The following is a 15,536-nucleotide window of genomic DNA, read 5'->3' on the forward strand; positions in this document are numbered from 1 at the left end:
TGGACTGTTTACCTATGTTCTTCGGGACATATGGACTGTTTACCTATGTTCTTCGGGACATATGGATTGTTTACCTATGTTCTTCGGGACATATGGATTGTTTACCTAGGTTCTTCGGGATCTATAGACTGGTCCTTCGGGACGAATACTGAACTAAGGTTCGGTGCCCCATGAGGGAATTGATACGAGCTGTGGTGACAGCATTAGTGCACAACCTCAATGTACTCACATACCTTAAGTTCTCAAATGTATACATGGGCTAATGCAAGGGCTTTAAAGATAATAAATAACTTGTTATGATACTATATATATGCTTTGATGTGAAATGACATGGATACTCGATGGTGAGTATAGAAAGGTTCAATATATGCTTACATGATAGAAAGAAATTAGTAATAATGATATGAGTACTGATAAGTATATTAATGATATATGTATAAGTATGCATTATGTTATATGAAATGGTTTGTGGTTTTATTATATGTTTTATATGCCTCACTAAGTCAACGACTTAGCGTGTAAGTGATTTACACGTAGGTATGGAGAGGAGTAAAGAGCGATGTGGAGTAAGACAGGTCAGTTCTCCTTACTCAATGTCAGATCAGAAAAGAGGTGATTAATATGTACTTTAATATATAAAGTTCTAGTTGGCATGTATTCAAAAGAATATATTGTATAAACTCTGAATAGTTTTGTAAACGTTTTGAATAAGTTGAATGTTATAAAAAAAATTTAAATTACTTAATATTTTATACGAATAAATGTTTGAAAAGTCAATGTGACACTTCGGATTCGTATCCGAGTCGGATACGGGTTGGGGGTGTTACATAATTACTAACCAGTTTTATGATTCTTTGGAACAATGTATTCTTTGGAACATGTGTGAGGTCTTTTGAGACACATACTTGATCATTGGCATATGTATATGATTCTTAAGAAATTTTCTATGTGGTCCTTAGGGACAACCTTATATAGCACTTCGGTGCATTTCTACGCGGCATTACGGTGCAATTCTACGTGGAACTTCGGTGCATTTATTTGAGCTGTGGTGACAGTATTAGTGCACAACCTCTATAGACTCACATATCTATAGTTCTCACATGTGTACATGGGCTAATAATGAGATAATTGTGAAAACAATGTATGTAATATATGTATATGATGTGTGATAAGAATTGTATGACATGTATTTGCGCAAGTATGTAATTGTTATATGGAAAACGTATATGAGTTGTATGATTGGATAGCATAAAACAGTCATGCATGATTAGTGGATATGAATTTCATTAGATGTGTTTTTTTATGCCTCACTAAGTCATCGACTTAGCTTGTGAGTGTTTCACACGCAGGTTACAGAAAGTGAATATAGAAGCTGAGAGAAGTAAGATAGCTCATCATCTTTCTTACAAAGTTCATATCATAAAAGAAATGTTTGATATATATTTTATTCTATTAGATGTAGTTGGCATGTCATATAAACGATTTGAATTGTATATGTTCTGATAAGTGTGAAAACTTTTATTTTGAAATAATAGGAAGCTTTCTTTAACGGAGATTTTTCATTATTTTGAACAAGTAGATGTTTAAAAGTTGATGTGATACCTCAGACTTGAATCCGGATTGAGGGTGTTATAATACTGGTCTAAGCATTCCGTGGGACCTTGCCTTTGAGAAAGCCATCCTTCAATCTGACTGCATAGAGGCCATAAAACTCATTGAAGCTGATGATTTTGCAGCTGGCCATTGTTCATTGGTTAGAGCTATTGGTAACTTATGACGCCGAAGATGGGAAACACAAATTCTTTAGATTCCTTGAGAAGCTAATATGGCAGTAGATGCCCTCGCTAAATCAGTGATAAATGGACGCGAGACTGCTCTTTCACCTATTCGGAACTTCATTATTAAGAATATTCAAGGTTCCTCGTATTTACGAGCATTATGTAATATGTGATACTCTTTCAATTCAAAATATATATAATTGATCGAGTTTAATTTAATTGGTATTGTTATTGGCACATTATATATAAAAATTTAAAATCAAAATACTTAAACGCTTATATTGTTCGATTTGTAAATGAAAATAAATCTAAATAATTAATATAAAAATTGTTAACATAGTTTTTTTATATTAAAATATTAATAAAATAATATTTTGTACAACCATTGAAAAATATATTAATTTTATGAAGTAAATTTAATTAAATGACATAACAAATTTTAAAGTGATACATTAGGTTTATATGATTGACTAGAGTTAAATTTAGTTGTTTCATTAAATAATAAATACCATATAAAATTAAAATAATTATTTTATATTTTTTAAAAATATTACATCATATTTTATATTAATGTCACACTAGAAATTTATAATAAAATTAATATTTTTAATCATTAAAAAATAATTTACTTATTTTCATCTCTAATCAAATTCATATTATATTTTTAAAATTTACTTCTTATTGGGTTTAAGTCCTCCAAATAAAGCCAGCCCAAATATAGAATATGAAAATTCGTGAATGTCCTAGAATAGAAAGTGTTGTAGGTTCTGATAATTACACGAATGTGGATAAATGTCCCAGAAAATGATTTATCACCTAAAAGTAGAAAAATCATGTGAATGCTAGAATCCTCCACTATTGCTATAAATTCCCAGACAGATAGAGCAAAGCTTACACAGCATTGAGGTACAACTATCTCTGTTTACTTTGCTAACAAGGTTTCTCTATTTTCAGTTCTGAAAATGTCTCTGATTCCAAGCTTCCTTGGTAACCGACGAAGCAGTGTCTTTGATCCTTTCTCTCTCGATGTTTGGGATCCTTTCAGGGACTTCACTTCCTCTTCCCTGACGACACCAACTACAGAAACCTCGGCCTTTGTGGACACACGGATTGACTGGAAAGAAACACCGGAAGCTCATGTGTTCAAGGCCGATGTTCCGGGGATCAAGAAAGAAGAAGTAAAGGTGGAGGTGGAGGATGACAGGGTGTTGCAGATAAGTGGGGAGAGGAACGTGGAGAAGGAAGACAAGAACGACACGTGGCACCGCGTGGAACGGAGCAGTGGGAAGTTCATGAGGAGGTTCAGGCTGCCCGAGAATGCCAAGATGGATCAGATCAAGGCTGCCATGGAAAACGGTGTACTTACTATCACTGTTCCGAAGATGGAAATGAAAAAGCCTGACGTTAAGGCTATTGATATTTCTGGCTAAATCCTTAAACTTGGATTACTCTGTTTGGAAGTAGTAAGTGGCTTTTGTCTTTGTCAAAGATGAGAGTTTTATGCTATGTATCTTTTTGTGTAACTAAAGTTTGTGGAGTTGTCCAACTTTGCTATGTAGAAAATAAAAGAGTAATCTTTCTTGCTAATTCACCAGTTTAATGCTCTTCCCTGTTTACGATAATACATATTATGTTTAGAACAGTAATTAACTCTTTCAAGAAAACATAAAGAATTCTTACTTGAAACTCCTACCGAGCAACTGCGATGCGCAAAATTGTGTTGCCGATGTCATGGTTCTTGGCATTCAAATGCCAGTTCATTTCATCGGTTTTGATCTTCACAGGCATTTCACAAAGCTCTTCAACCTGGTTGTTCTTCACTGCAATGTGAAATGCAGATTCGTTTCGATCTGTCAAATCTTCGAGACAAGTGTCAGGTGAGTTCACAGTCCCAGCCTGGCTGCAACATGCAGGCAAGTCTCTGGCGTTATGTCTAATGAAACTCGTTCGGGTAGAAGTGGATCTTAGCCAAGCAGTGAATGAAGTGAACTTGTATTTCCCATTTCATGAGCTTTTAACAGTTTAATGGCTGCCAAAAACTCCACAGCTGGACCAGTTTGGTTGATTATATAACCCCAAAAGCAGCTTTTCTTTTCTTTAGAGGTGAGGATGTGTTGGTACTACAGACGCCTAAAGCGTGGTACAAATATAACGGCCAAACCCCACCGCATCATTAAAAACACCGACTAAATACATACATTTTAGATAAGCATGCATTAGTGATTTTTCTTTCCTTATCAATAAATTAATTTGATGCTCAAAATGTTCTTTCCTTACCCAATCATATGATAGAGGAATCTTTGATGCTGCTTTCCACATTATGTTTTAATAAACTCATGACGATTTAGAAAATGTCATATATTCATTCTACTACCCTTAATTCAATCTCAAGTTGATTCAATTAACATAACATATAAATGGATATGGAATCAAATAATATAAAATAAAATTGATTTGACAATTTATTTATTTAATTCCGTGAGGGATGGCATAGTGGAGAGGCATTCTAACATTACATCCACTGTCGCAACGAAATCATTCGCCACGCCAGCCAGCCAGCCAGCCTGCCTGCTACTATTCATTTTTGACCTTAAACAATTATGAATTTTCATTTTAACATACATACAATTGCCATCACAACGGCACCGTTTCATCCACCCAAAAGACGAAAAGGACCGTAATGTACTACTATTCAAAATTTAATATTTTATTTTATTAATAAATAATAAAAAATCATTGCCCGTTCCAAAAATAAAAATCAAAGCCCCTCCCTGCTTGGCCCTGCCTTGCCTCTCTTTAAATTTTCCCAAAATTATCAAATTTCTTCCGTTTTTTTAAAATTCTCTCCTCTCGATCTATCCGCTTCGGGTGAGTTTTTAATCTATTCCATATCTCCCTCTCTTCTTTTTTTCTTAGTTTTTCTTAGTTTTCTTTTTGATTTGTTTGATGTTTTGGATCTTGCAGGTTTGAGAGGGAAGAGATAAAGATATATATGAAATGGCGCATAGAGTAGATAACGAGTACGATTATCTTTTCAAGATCGTCTTGATCGGCGATTCTGGAGTTGGGAAATCGAATATCCTCTCTAGGTACACCAGAAACGAGTTCTGTTTGGAATCTAAATCCACTATTGGCGTCGAGTTTGCTACCAGAACTCTCCAGGTTTTTCATCTATTCAATCGATGCCGCTTTGATCTATCCTCGCGCTTTTTAATTCTCTGATGAAGATTAATTGCTCCCGAAGTTTGTAGAATGCCCTGATAATTCTCTTTATCTTTGATATTGTGAAGTGAATTAGAGTACTTAATGATCTGATTTAGTTTGGAGAAAAAATTTGCATGATGAAGTTTATTGTGAATTCTTATGCTTAGTTAGATATTTAGTACATAAATAAGCTATTTTAACACTATACGACGAATCTGATTGTGTTCTATTGCACCTTGATTTTAACTTGGAAGTTTTTTTTTTTTTTTTGATGATATGCAGTATTCTATCATCAAAGGCGCTTTAATGTCCTTTTTTTATTTTATGTTTTCATAAATAACATGTTGAGCTGAGATGTTCGTTCCATTTCTATTTTATGGAACAGATTCTACATTTAATAAATGTTTATCAATTCAAAACATTTTTTCGTACTATATTAGTATTTTCTTGTTGTTGGAAAGATTAAAAGATTCTCTAAAGTATCTGTGTTTAACGTCTATGTTGAACACATATTCGGATTGGGGTACGGATTATGAATTATGATGCTCCAAATATATGAAAAGAAAAAAAAAAACAAAAAGAAGTTATGTATACTTGTGTCGAATTTATATCCATCTTTAACACTCACCAAATTTGTATAGCATACGAAAAAAACCATCTATCTCTGGTTTTTTATGTCTATTGTATTATTTCATTGAATTGAAATTTAAGTTATTATAATAGTCCAGGCTGTTATTATCCTGTCTTATTCACCCATTCTTGTTAATAGGGAGTACGGTCGTTGTTCATGGCCCCATGATATAAACAATATTTCCTTGCATTTGCCAGTCTGTTATGGTAGATTTAATAGAACCTTCATTTCTTTGTTCACTGGTGATCATGTAACTGGAGATGGGTGAACTGTTTGGTTTGTATTCTGCTATTAGTTTCACGTCATTATCATGTAATAGGTGGAGGGAAAGACTGTTAAGGCACAAATATGGGATACAGCTGGTCAGGAGAGATATCGAGCTATCACTAGTGCTTACTACAGAGGAGCTGTTGGTGCACTTCTCGTCTATGACATAACCAAGAGGCAAACCTTTGATAATGTTCAGAGGTGGCTGCGGGAATTAAGGGACCATGCGGATTCCAACATTGTCCTCATGATGGCCGGAAATAAGTCTGACTTGAATCATCTCAGAGCTGTTTCCGAACAGGATGGTCAAGCTCTGGCTGAGAAGGAAGGGCTTTCTTTTCTCGAAACATCGGCATTGGATGCCACCAACATTGAGAAGGCATTCCAAACCATACTGACCGAGATTTACCATATCGTAAGCAAAAAGGCATTGGCGGCACAGGAAGCAACCGCTAATGCCTCAATTCCCGGCCAAGGAACCACCATTGATGTGGCTGATGCATCAGGGAACACTAAGAGAGGATGCTGTTCTACTTGAAAAAGAAAAGGTAATAGGTTATATCTTTATTGTACTTATTTTTACTTGACTGTGATATTTTTAAGCAAAACCATATGTTAGCAGCTCGAGACGGCTTTTCTTTAATCGACATGTTTTCTTCAAAAGTGAAAGATGGGAGGTTGGATTCGAAAGTTGCGTTTAGAAACAAAGAATGTCTAATTTGTTTTATTTGATCAGTTACTAACATGTAATGAAAGTGTGTTTTTCACTCTATTTATAAACATAATATGAATTATGTATAGTTTATGGTTACGAGAATTGAAAGGTACAAAAGATGTCTTTTTCTTATTGGTATCTCATTAAGATTAGTTATTGTTAACTTGTATTAGATGTGATATATATCAGAATTAGAGATGTTCATGAACAGCGTAAATTTGGTATAACACATTCCGCAATCCAGCCATAAATCCATAATTTTTTTTTAGGGTAGACATATATATATTATTAATATAAAATGTTTATATAGGCACAATCAAAAAATAAATAATTATTAAAAGAAAATTCGAATTTTTTCGGTAAGTTATCTATTTTATTAACAGTATATGTCTTGAAATTTTATTTATTTATATTCATACAGAATTTTTGTATATTAATAAACGTATGTTCACTTTTAAAAATAATTTTAAATATCATATCATATGTACTCATTCTCACACATATGTGGCTCTGTCACTGTCGCAATCGATCATTTAAGTTTAATAACAAGGTTTCCAAATGTAGCAATTGAAACACATGAGCCGAAGTTGATACCGATGGCCGAATAAAACAAGAAGTGTAAACTTATGCTAGATCAATCTAATGTACTTGAAAGATTAAAGAACGTATCGTTTTCTTTAAAAGAATGCAAGCAATTGATTTTTTAATTATATTCGTACATTTATCGTATGTATTAAATATAAAAGTTCAGTAGTTAAGCCTTTTTCAATATTATTCAGTATAGATGAAGATGATATTATTGTTGATATATTATTATACATGAAAACATAGAATTAAAATGTTTAAATGATCAATATTCTTCTGCTGTAAAGCAGTAAAAAATGATTTAGATAATATAAGCATGGTAGATTTTACTTAAGTTTTCAAATTTTCCTCAATTATTTGAAGTTCCATTATCATATTAATTAAGTTCTTTCCTCAACTTTAGTCTTTAACCGTACTAAATATTATTTTGATTATTGTGAAGTATATCTAAAACACGTAAATCATTCTTTAAAAGTATAATATAATTTTAATCTCTACTTTTTACATTTTATTATTAGTTTTGTTTGCATTCTATTTTTAGTTAAATTTAACCTTTAAATTTTTAAGAAAGAAATTAAATTTAATCTTTGTTTTTTTAAATGAGTTATATCATCACATTTCAATAAAAACCCATTAAATTTTTAATAGGTTGACATGACATTTTGTATGATAATCTATATACATATTATTTTTCAAAGAGTTACAACTAATTGGTCTCCGCCTCCTCTTAATTGATGTAATTAATATTGATGGCTCCCGTAAAACAGGAAATGGATTTGTTATATGTGGAGTATTATTCGATCCTCGAATGATGGTTGGATTCTTGGATTCACTAAAGTGATAGGAATTTACTCTATCGTTAAGGCGGAACTATGGGGTATACATGAAGGTATCTCTCACGCTTGGAATCTTGAGAAAAGTCAAGTCATGGTGGAAGCAGATAGTTTGGAGGTTATTCAGATGCTATAAGGAAAATCTAATAGAGGATCGATCTTTACTCTTCTTGACCGTGTTAACGAGCTGATAAGTTGGGAATGGATTGTTACTTTGAGACATATAAATCGAGAAGCGAATAAGGTGGCCGATAAACTAGCGAAGATAGCAACAACAAGAGGTGATGTTCACATGGTATTCTACACTCCACCGCTGGAAGTAGTGAATTTACTACAACAGGATTCTGCTACTTGCAATTCGACAGTTGAGAATTAAGGTTTAATCTTTATCTTTATTTCACACAAAAAAAAGAGTTACAACTAATTTGTTATAAAGAAAAAGATGACTCTACTAAATTTTCATCGTAATTTTTTAACAGGTTTAGTAATAATTAAATATATTTAAAATCTGATATATATATATATATATATATACATATTTAATATATTTAATATTATATTAAAATGGTATTTAATGTATAAATTGATGTCAGTACGGTAAAAGGGTGAATATAAAATATTAATATTTCTGGGAATTAATTAAATTTTTTTAAAATTAAGTGTTGGTTAAAAAGTTTTTCCAAAAATATTTTCTCATTTTCTAATGTTTAGTTGGAGGAAAATTTGTTGGTCAACGTAAATATTTTCCTAGTCAACAAAATTTTCTTTGTGTTTTATGGAAAATGACTTATAGTCTGTAAGTCATTTTCCGAATTTTTCATTTCAAAGAATAAATACTCAAAATAATTTTATTTATGAATTTAATATTAATAAAATATAATATCATTTTAATCAAAATATTAATTATTAAGTAATTAAAATATTATTAAATAAGAATATAATAAATATAAATAATCATTATATTATAAATATATAAAAATAAAATATAAAAAATATTTAATAAAATTTATATTATTTAATCATAGAAAATATTATTAAATATTAATAATGATAATGTATATTTAAATTTAATAATTTAATATATTTAAAGATATTTAAAATATACTAATTAATATTTTAAAAATAATAAACACACTAATAAATAAAAATAATTTATAATATTTATTTCAATAAAATACCAATATTAATATTTTATTAATAAAATTATAAAAAATATTTTAATAATAAATAAATTATTTTACTATTTTAAAAATAATAATATTAAATTTTATGATAAATAATATTATTTATTGTATTTAATATTTATAATAAATAATTTTTAAAAAATCATTAACTAATGAAAAAAATAATTTAAACAATATTTTTAAAATATCATAAAACTTTTTAAAAAAAATATTTTTCGTAAAAAAATATAATTCATTTTATGAAAAATATTTTTAAAAAAACGTTTTTAGTTAAACGAACCTTAAAAATTAATTTGAAATTTCTACCATAATTTTAAAACGTCCAATAAAATAGACCCTAAAATTAACGTCCGAAAAGTCTAGAGGCAATTGAAATTGGCGTGCAGCTAAAGTTGGGGATTATTTATGTATTTTATTAACCTAGATAAACAGAAAGAAACGAAAGAAATTCAGAAATAAACATCCGCTCAAGCTTCCACCTCTTTGAATTGATCATCGTTTGGTGTCTTAAACTTTGGACGGGGAAAGCTCTAGTTCTCAATCGGCAAGATAAAGAACAGGAACACATAAGCATGTTTTTTCACATAGTATTGGAGAGGAACATGCAGTTGCATCCACGCCACTTCGGTCGTAACCTACGGGAAAACCTCGTTTCCAAACTCATGAAAGATGTGGAAGGCACTTGCAGGTTCTTCTTTACTTCACAATTAATAAACTTGTATTGGGTTTTTGCTTTATATTTGTTCCTTTTTAAAGCTGTATTTTTTTAACATTATTTGGTTATTTTTCCCAAATGCTTAGGCTTGGTTCGATTACTAGGTTTGGGGATAAAATTGGTAAACTTTGATAATTGTTTGCAGTGGTAGACATGGTTTTGTGGTGGCAATAACTGGTATAGAAAACGTCGGTAAAGGTTTGATTCGAGACGGGACAGGATTTGTGACATTCCCTGTTAAGTATCAATGTGTCGTGTTTAGACCATTTAAAGGGGAGATTTTGGAAGCTGCTGTGACTATGGTGAACAAGGCATGTATTCCTTTGGATTGTTTAACTATTGATTTCTGTCATCTTTTTAGTGGTTGTTACTAAGATTTGTAGCTTCCCATACAGATGGGATTCTTTGCAGAAGCCGGCCCGGTTCAAATTTTCGTTTCTAACCATGTAAGTCTCATTAAACATCTCGCAAACCGTTAGACTACAGGTCTTTCACTTGGAGTATGAAATTAGTTGTTTCCCGAGGTCCAAGTTTTCCTTTTTTTTTCAATGTTATGGAGTTGAAATTTAGTTTGATCAATTATATGTTTTGTATCTTGAGATAAAGTAGAGTCTTTTGGAAGCAAATAGAATTTGGATAAATAGAATTGAAATTTTCTCGTTGACTGATTTTACTGAACTAGTTCCTTTGTTCGCAAGAGATTTTCGGTTTTTATGTCAACATACGAGAGAACACGAGTTTAATTTTATGAGATTCTTTTCCTTCTACGTAGCAATCTGGGTGAAGATTAATGCATGAGATATGAAGAAGTAGCTTCTTTGCCTGTTTCAATAAGTTTTGTGAATGACTTAATATAATATAGGAATATTTTGTATCTTGATGGTATTTCTATTCCTTGTTAATTGTAGTGAAGTTTCTTTGACATTTACGCTTTGCGACACTCAGATTTCGGAATTACTAGTTTGGCTGATAAATTTTGTCTTTTCAATTATACCTCCATCTCACGTGTAATAAAATTGTGTTTTTCAGTTGATCCCGGATGATATGGAGTTTCAGTCTGGAGATATGCCAAATTATACTACCTCTGATGGATCGGTATGCTCAAGTTCCTTGTAAAGCAAAGTAACTGTTAATTTTCTGTCGTGGAAATTTTATTTTTTACCCTTTTTTTTTTTTTGCAGGTTAAGATTCAAAAGGATAGCGAAGTTCGCTTGAAGATAATTGGAACTCGAGTTGATGCTACTGAGATAGTATAAACTTGACCCTTTCTTCTCTTAATTATCATCTTCACTCAGTTTTTATACTTTTGTGAATCTATGTAGCTCAGACTCCTCTTTTCTCATGAAGTACCCATGTCCAACTCAAGGATATAGGGATATGACCTCTATGGATCCTCCAAATATATAGAAAAATCTAGCCATAACTGTATCCGACACACCCGAGTCCGAGTAACTTAGATGTGAATCACAATCTTGACATCTTAAGGGGGCTTAAAAGTGAATCATATAGAGATTTAGATGCCAATCAAATGTAGAGTATTTTAAGCTCACTTGGAATTGGTAGCTATATTGCTCACACTCTTCAAGAATCTTTCAGATCCAGGGAAGAAAATGTATCTAGTATTCACAAGTCACACCCGAATCCAGATAACGTAGATTTGAAGTATTCCTTAATGCAACTAGTGATGATTACAGGAACGGGTCAACAGTCGATAAAGTTGCATGTATTATGGTTTTAGGGGAAGTGTTCCGTTAAGTGTAAATCGAGATATTTTTGCTGTAATTAATTAGTTAAACAAGTCATCCATTTCCGTAGGCTGTATTGGAGTATTCTTCCGCATGATCTAAAATTCGGTAAATCACATATGTCTATGGTGGGATCGAAAGATAATTTCAGGTCTATATTTGAACATTTAGGCAACTTTGTGAGCTTGCTTATATGTTTCATCCTGGGGTTCATTCTTCCCGAGTATTTTCATATATTGGGAAGTGTTCCGTTAAGTGTAAATCGAGATATTTTTGCTGTAATTAATTAGTTAAACAAGTCATCCATTTCCGTAGGCTGTATTGGAGTATTCTTCCGCATGATCTAAAATTCGGTAAATCACATAGTCTATGGGGATCGAAAGATAATTTCAGGTCTATATTTGAACATTTAGGCAACTTTGTGAGCTTGCTTATATGTTTCATCCTGGGGTTCATTCTTCCCGAGTATTTTCATATATTTGAAGAATCATGTTTGAATATATATGTGAAATACTATCCGGACAACTTATAAGTTTCATCTAACAATGATAATGCTGTTGTTTGTCTTGCAGTTCTGTATTGGAACCATAAAGGATGATTTCTTAGGTGTTATTAACGATCCAACCGCAGCTTAAATCGGATAATCTCTACTTCGTGCTGCAACGTTGCCATTAATTTCCATGCACATTCGAATTCTCTCTCGTTATCAAGTTTAGATAGGGGTCGGTTAATGGATGTTTAAACTTAATTTAACTGTTTTGTTAGGTATTTGTAAGCATCGATTCCATTGTATTTTATTTCAAAGTGTTGTCATTATCATTTCTCATTTGTGGATAAGAATATTTGAAAATTACAAGCACTAGCAATGCTATGGTCCATGTTGAAAGGCACTTATCGTTGGCTTTGAACATGTTCCCCCCCCCCCCTTTTAAGGAAAGAAGGAAATGGTAGGCAATGATGATTTGCCCAACAGCCTGTGATCCAACTTGTTTAATATTACATGATATAAAGAACCCTATAAAGTGATGAATGCTTTGGACTATATACCATAACTCTATAACATTTACTTAATTCATTCGCTGCAAACTATTCCCCGGTATCCGAACGTGTGTCATTGAGGTTTGTGATCTAAATTTCATTTTGATTCCATTTGGAAAATTCAGTGTAATATGTTATATTGAAAAAGTAAAATATGCTTTGTGAAAGAGATAAATTGGGAGGAAAAACGTATCTTAAACATTCAGTCAGTATACTTGTACTGAGCATAACAAATGATTGTGATCACTTCTTCTATCCATTTTTCTAACTTTTGATTGATGTGATAATCGATTTAACCTTTAACATTTATACACTTTCATTTTATTATAATTTTTAAAATTTCAATAAATTTAAAGGTCATTATTTATACACTTGATCCTACAGGATTGGTAAAAACAATCGTCGTCATTCATTAGGGTATCGAGTTTAAGCATCATGAATATTAGGGGGTATGAACATTCAATGTAAAATAGATGAGAGTTATTTTTAAACAGATATTTTCTTGTACTTACTTCAGATTAATTAAAAAAAATTAATCTTAATTATAAAAGGTTGATGAAATACATAATTATTGAGGGTTAAATATATTATTATAACAATAAAAATAGGGCAATTAGATAAAAATATATATATATATATATAAAGAATTATTATCCTCAATTATTTATTTTTAATAATGATAAAAAATAAATTAGTTTATTAATTAAAAAAATTATTCATGATCGAATTTGAAAGAAACGTTAAGAGTATTTTTACTAAAATAAAAAATTTAAAGTAAGATCAATTATCATAAGCTAATTAGAAAAGGGAGTCTAACTTTAACTTTGATCGTGTCACATCCTATTTTCCCACGCTTTACAACTCACTTTCATAAAGTTAGACTAATTGTTAATATATTTTTATTATAATATTTAAATTCTCTACATTTCAGGTAATAATATGATACCAATCGAGTTAATGCTCGGTCCACATTATTAACATATTAAATCATACATGAAATAATATAAATATATATTTGAGAATAATATAAATACATAAATATGAAGGGTGTTTTAAGTTGCTGTATGTTTTTTTGCTCAATAAAACTTTGCTGATATTTTAGCTTCTTTTATCTTCTTGGAAACTATGAAATGCAGAGGAAGCTTTTGTTTTTGCATCCCGGGCTCAAAGAAAGAAGAAGATTCAGATTCTCACAAGGCGAAAGCACATAAAAAGTCTAAACGAAGTGGGAAGAAGAAGAGAAGAGATATTGATGATGGTGACCATGAAGGTGGCTACCAGGGAGCTCCGGCTACCACGGCAGCGACCGCCAATGATTCGGGCATGCCTGCTGCTGCTGTTGTAATGGTGAGTGCTACTGCTGCACACGCCTCCGCAATGGAAGGAAGTGGTTGTGGTAGTGCTCATGGCGGAGATGGTGGCTGATACTATATGTTAATTTGATGGCCTCTCTCTCTTGTATGCAAATGGGGGCTTTTGAGTGTATTTTGTGAATGAATTTTTGTAATCTTAATAGTCGTGGTGGTTTGGATGTAAAGCATGCATTCCATTATAAGCGTCTCTGTTTTCATTTCTGCTTCTTAGTTCACTTTGGGTGTGCAATATTTGTTGTTCCAAAATAAGATTAAACCTTTTTCTTTTCATGGGAAGGTTAGCAAATCGATTCACGGCACTTCCAAACCTTGGTAATCACCTGCAAGTCTTGCATACCCAATGTGGTCCATCAAACCAGGATCGGTGGGTGGTTCGTTGGTCGCCGGTGGATGGATGTAAACCAAGGAATTAGACCCTCCAGCTGGTGAAATTGGTTAAATATGTGGATATTTGTGGCATCTTATTTCTTAAAAGAAATTGCTGAATTATAATTTCTTTTCTATTTTCTTCACTTAATTTTTAATTTTTCTAATTTATTTACTAAACTTTATAAGATAAATCATTTTGTCCACTCACCCATTATCTTTCTAACGTTTTGATGACATGACATTATTTATTTACTTTTTAATATAAAATAATTAAAAAATAATAACAAAAAACCTGAAGGTGGTCGAATGTCACTGCCAATCACTGTAAATGATAATAATTTGGCCTTAAATTCCATGGCCGCTTCGCCTCGACACCTTGAGTCCAAATCCGACCTCCATTTAGTCGGAACTTACTCCAAAGTTCACGAATTTGAGATTTAAAATGAGAAAACTGAAAAACTTCAATCTAGATTCACAAGTTTTAAGATATTTTTTCGGTGAAACAACCACCAAATTCAGACTCGAGGAGTCGAGATAAACTAACCTATGAAATTTGGGACCAAACGACCACCACCAACGACGATAGACAGTGACTGGAATGAGGATGACGTGATGATTGATGACAACAATCGATTGCAGAGTAGAAAGAAAACGGAGGGAGAAAATGGGGAAAAAATAAAGAAACGAAGAAAAAAGTTTTGAGAATAGATTTGAAACGACGTCGTTTTGATTTATATTTAAGTTTTTCAAAATGACATCATTTTGATGCTTATACTTATGCCATGACACGACACCATTAAATAATTAACGATAAAGTAAATAAAATGATTTAATCTGTAAAATTCAGTAAAACAAATTAGAAAAATTAAAAGTTAGGTAAGGAAAATAAGAGAGTACATTTAAATGAGAAACATTGTAATTTACCCTTTAAAAATTAAATTAAATTCATTCAGAAACTTTAACTTTTTGCTAAAGGTACAATTAACTTCGATTTAAGAATTTAAATATTGGTCTTGAGTAGTAGCTTTTAAGAAACAACTCGTGAAAAAAATAACATTAGTCACAATAATCTACATCTAATTATGAAACCACCTCTGTC

General features: G+C 31.7%; 4 protein-coding genes across 5 annotated transcripts; all 4 read left to right on the top strand.

Moving 5' to 3' along the window:
• Positions 1-2,676: 2,676 nt before the first annotated feature.
• Positions 2,677-3,243, top strand: LOC120189270 (17.3 kDa class I heat shock protein-like). The gene has a single exon (XM_039192580.1). It carries the CDS (start codon positions 2,741-2,743, stop codon positions 3,206-3,208), a length of 468 nt encoding a protein of 155 aa, XP_039048511.1. The 5' UTR covers positions 2,677-2,740; the 3' UTR covers positions 3,209-3,243.
• A 1,275-nt stretch (positions 3,244-4,518) lies between these two features.
• Positions 4,519-6,605, top strand: LOC120189405 (ras-related protein Rab11C). The gene is made up of 3 exons (XM_039192693.1): positions 4,519-4,646; positions 4,743-4,940; positions 5,933-6,605. Exons 2-3 carry the CDS (start codon positions 4,776-4,778, stop codon positions 6,416-6,418), a joined length of 651 nt encoding a protein of 216 aa, XP_039048624.1. The 5' UTR covers positions 4,519-4,646; positions 4,743-4,775; the 3' UTR covers positions 6,419-6,605.
• Positions 6,606-9,658: 3,053 nt separating this feature from the next.
• Positions 9,659-12,391, top strand: LOC120189261 (DNA-directed RNA polymerase II subunit RPB7). Of its 2 annotated transcripts, XM_039192571.1 has the most exons (7): positions 9,666-9,682; positions 9,726-9,885; positions 10,058-10,223; positions 10,308-10,358; positions 10,942-11,007; positions 11,094-11,162; positions 12,230-12,391. In XM_039192571.1, the coding sequence occupies exons 2-7, from the start codon at positions 9,770-9,772 to the stop codon at positions 12,290-12,292; spliced, it is 531 nt and encodes a 176-aa protein (XP_039048502.1). In that variant the 5' UTR covers positions 9,666-9,682; positions 9,726-9,769; the 3' UTR covers positions 12,293-12,391. The 2 variants fall into 2 exon arrangements, with proteins under 2 accessions (XP_039048501.1, XP_039048502.1); XM_039192570.1 differs by having other exon boundaries at positions 9,659-9,885.
• LOC120189262 lies at positions 12,366-14,364 on the top strand. The gene is made up of 2 exons (XM_039192572.1): positions 12,366-12,422; positions 13,819-14,364. The coding sequence occupies exons 1-2, from the start codon at positions 12,392-12,394 to the stop codon at positions 14,118-14,120; spliced, it is 333 nt and encodes a 110-aa protein (XP_039048503.1). The 5' UTR covers positions 12,366-12,391; the 3' UTR covers positions 14,121-14,364.
• The last annotated feature ends 1,172 nt before the right edge of the window (positions 14,365-15,536 follow it).

This window comes from Hibiscus syriacus, unplaced genomic scaffold (genome assembly GCF_006381635.1).
Source record: "Hibiscus syriacus cultivar Baekdansim isolate YM2019G1 unplaced genomic scaffold, ASM638163v2 tig00116954_pilon, whole genome shotgun sequence".
Taxonomy (NCBI): Eukaryota; Viridiplantae; Streptophyta; class Magnoliopsida; order Malvales; family Malvaceae; genus Hibiscus; species Hibiscus syriacus.

Excerpts from the sequence above, each read along its gene's own strand:
- LOC120189405 (XM_039192693.1), top strand. The coding sequence starts at position 4,776 with ATGGCGCATAGAGTAGATAACGAGTACGATTATCTTTTCAAGATCGTC. Across the intron at positions 4,941-5,932 it reads TTGCTACCAGAACTCTCCAG|GTGGAGGGAAAGACTGTTAA; the intron begins GTTTTTCATCTA and ends ATCATGTAATAG.
- LOC120189261 (XM_039192570.1), top strand. The coding sequence starts at position 9,770 with ATGTTTTTTCACATAGTATTGGAGAGGAACATGCAGTTGCATCCACGC. Across the intron at positions 10,224-10,307 it reads CTGTGACTATGGTGAACAAG|ATGGGATTCTTTGCAGAAGC; the intron begins GCATGTATTCCT and ends CTTCCCATACAG. Across the intron at positions 11,008-11,093 it reads ATACTACCTCTGATGGATCG|GTTAAGATTCAAAAGGATAG; the intron begins GTATGCTCAAGT and ends TTTTTTTTGCAG.
- LOC120189262 (XM_039192572.1), top strand. The coding sequence starts at position 12,392 with ATGTTTAAACTTAATTTAACTGTTTTGTTAG. Across the intron at positions 12,423-13,818 it reads TAATTTAACTGTTTTGTTAG|CTATGAAATGCAGAGGAAGC; the intron begins GTATTTGTAAGC and ends TCTTCTTGGAAA.
- LOC120189270 (XM_039192580.1), top strand. The coding sequence starts at position 2,741 with ATGTCTCTGATTCCAAGCTTCCTTGGTAACCGACGAAGCAGTGTCTTT.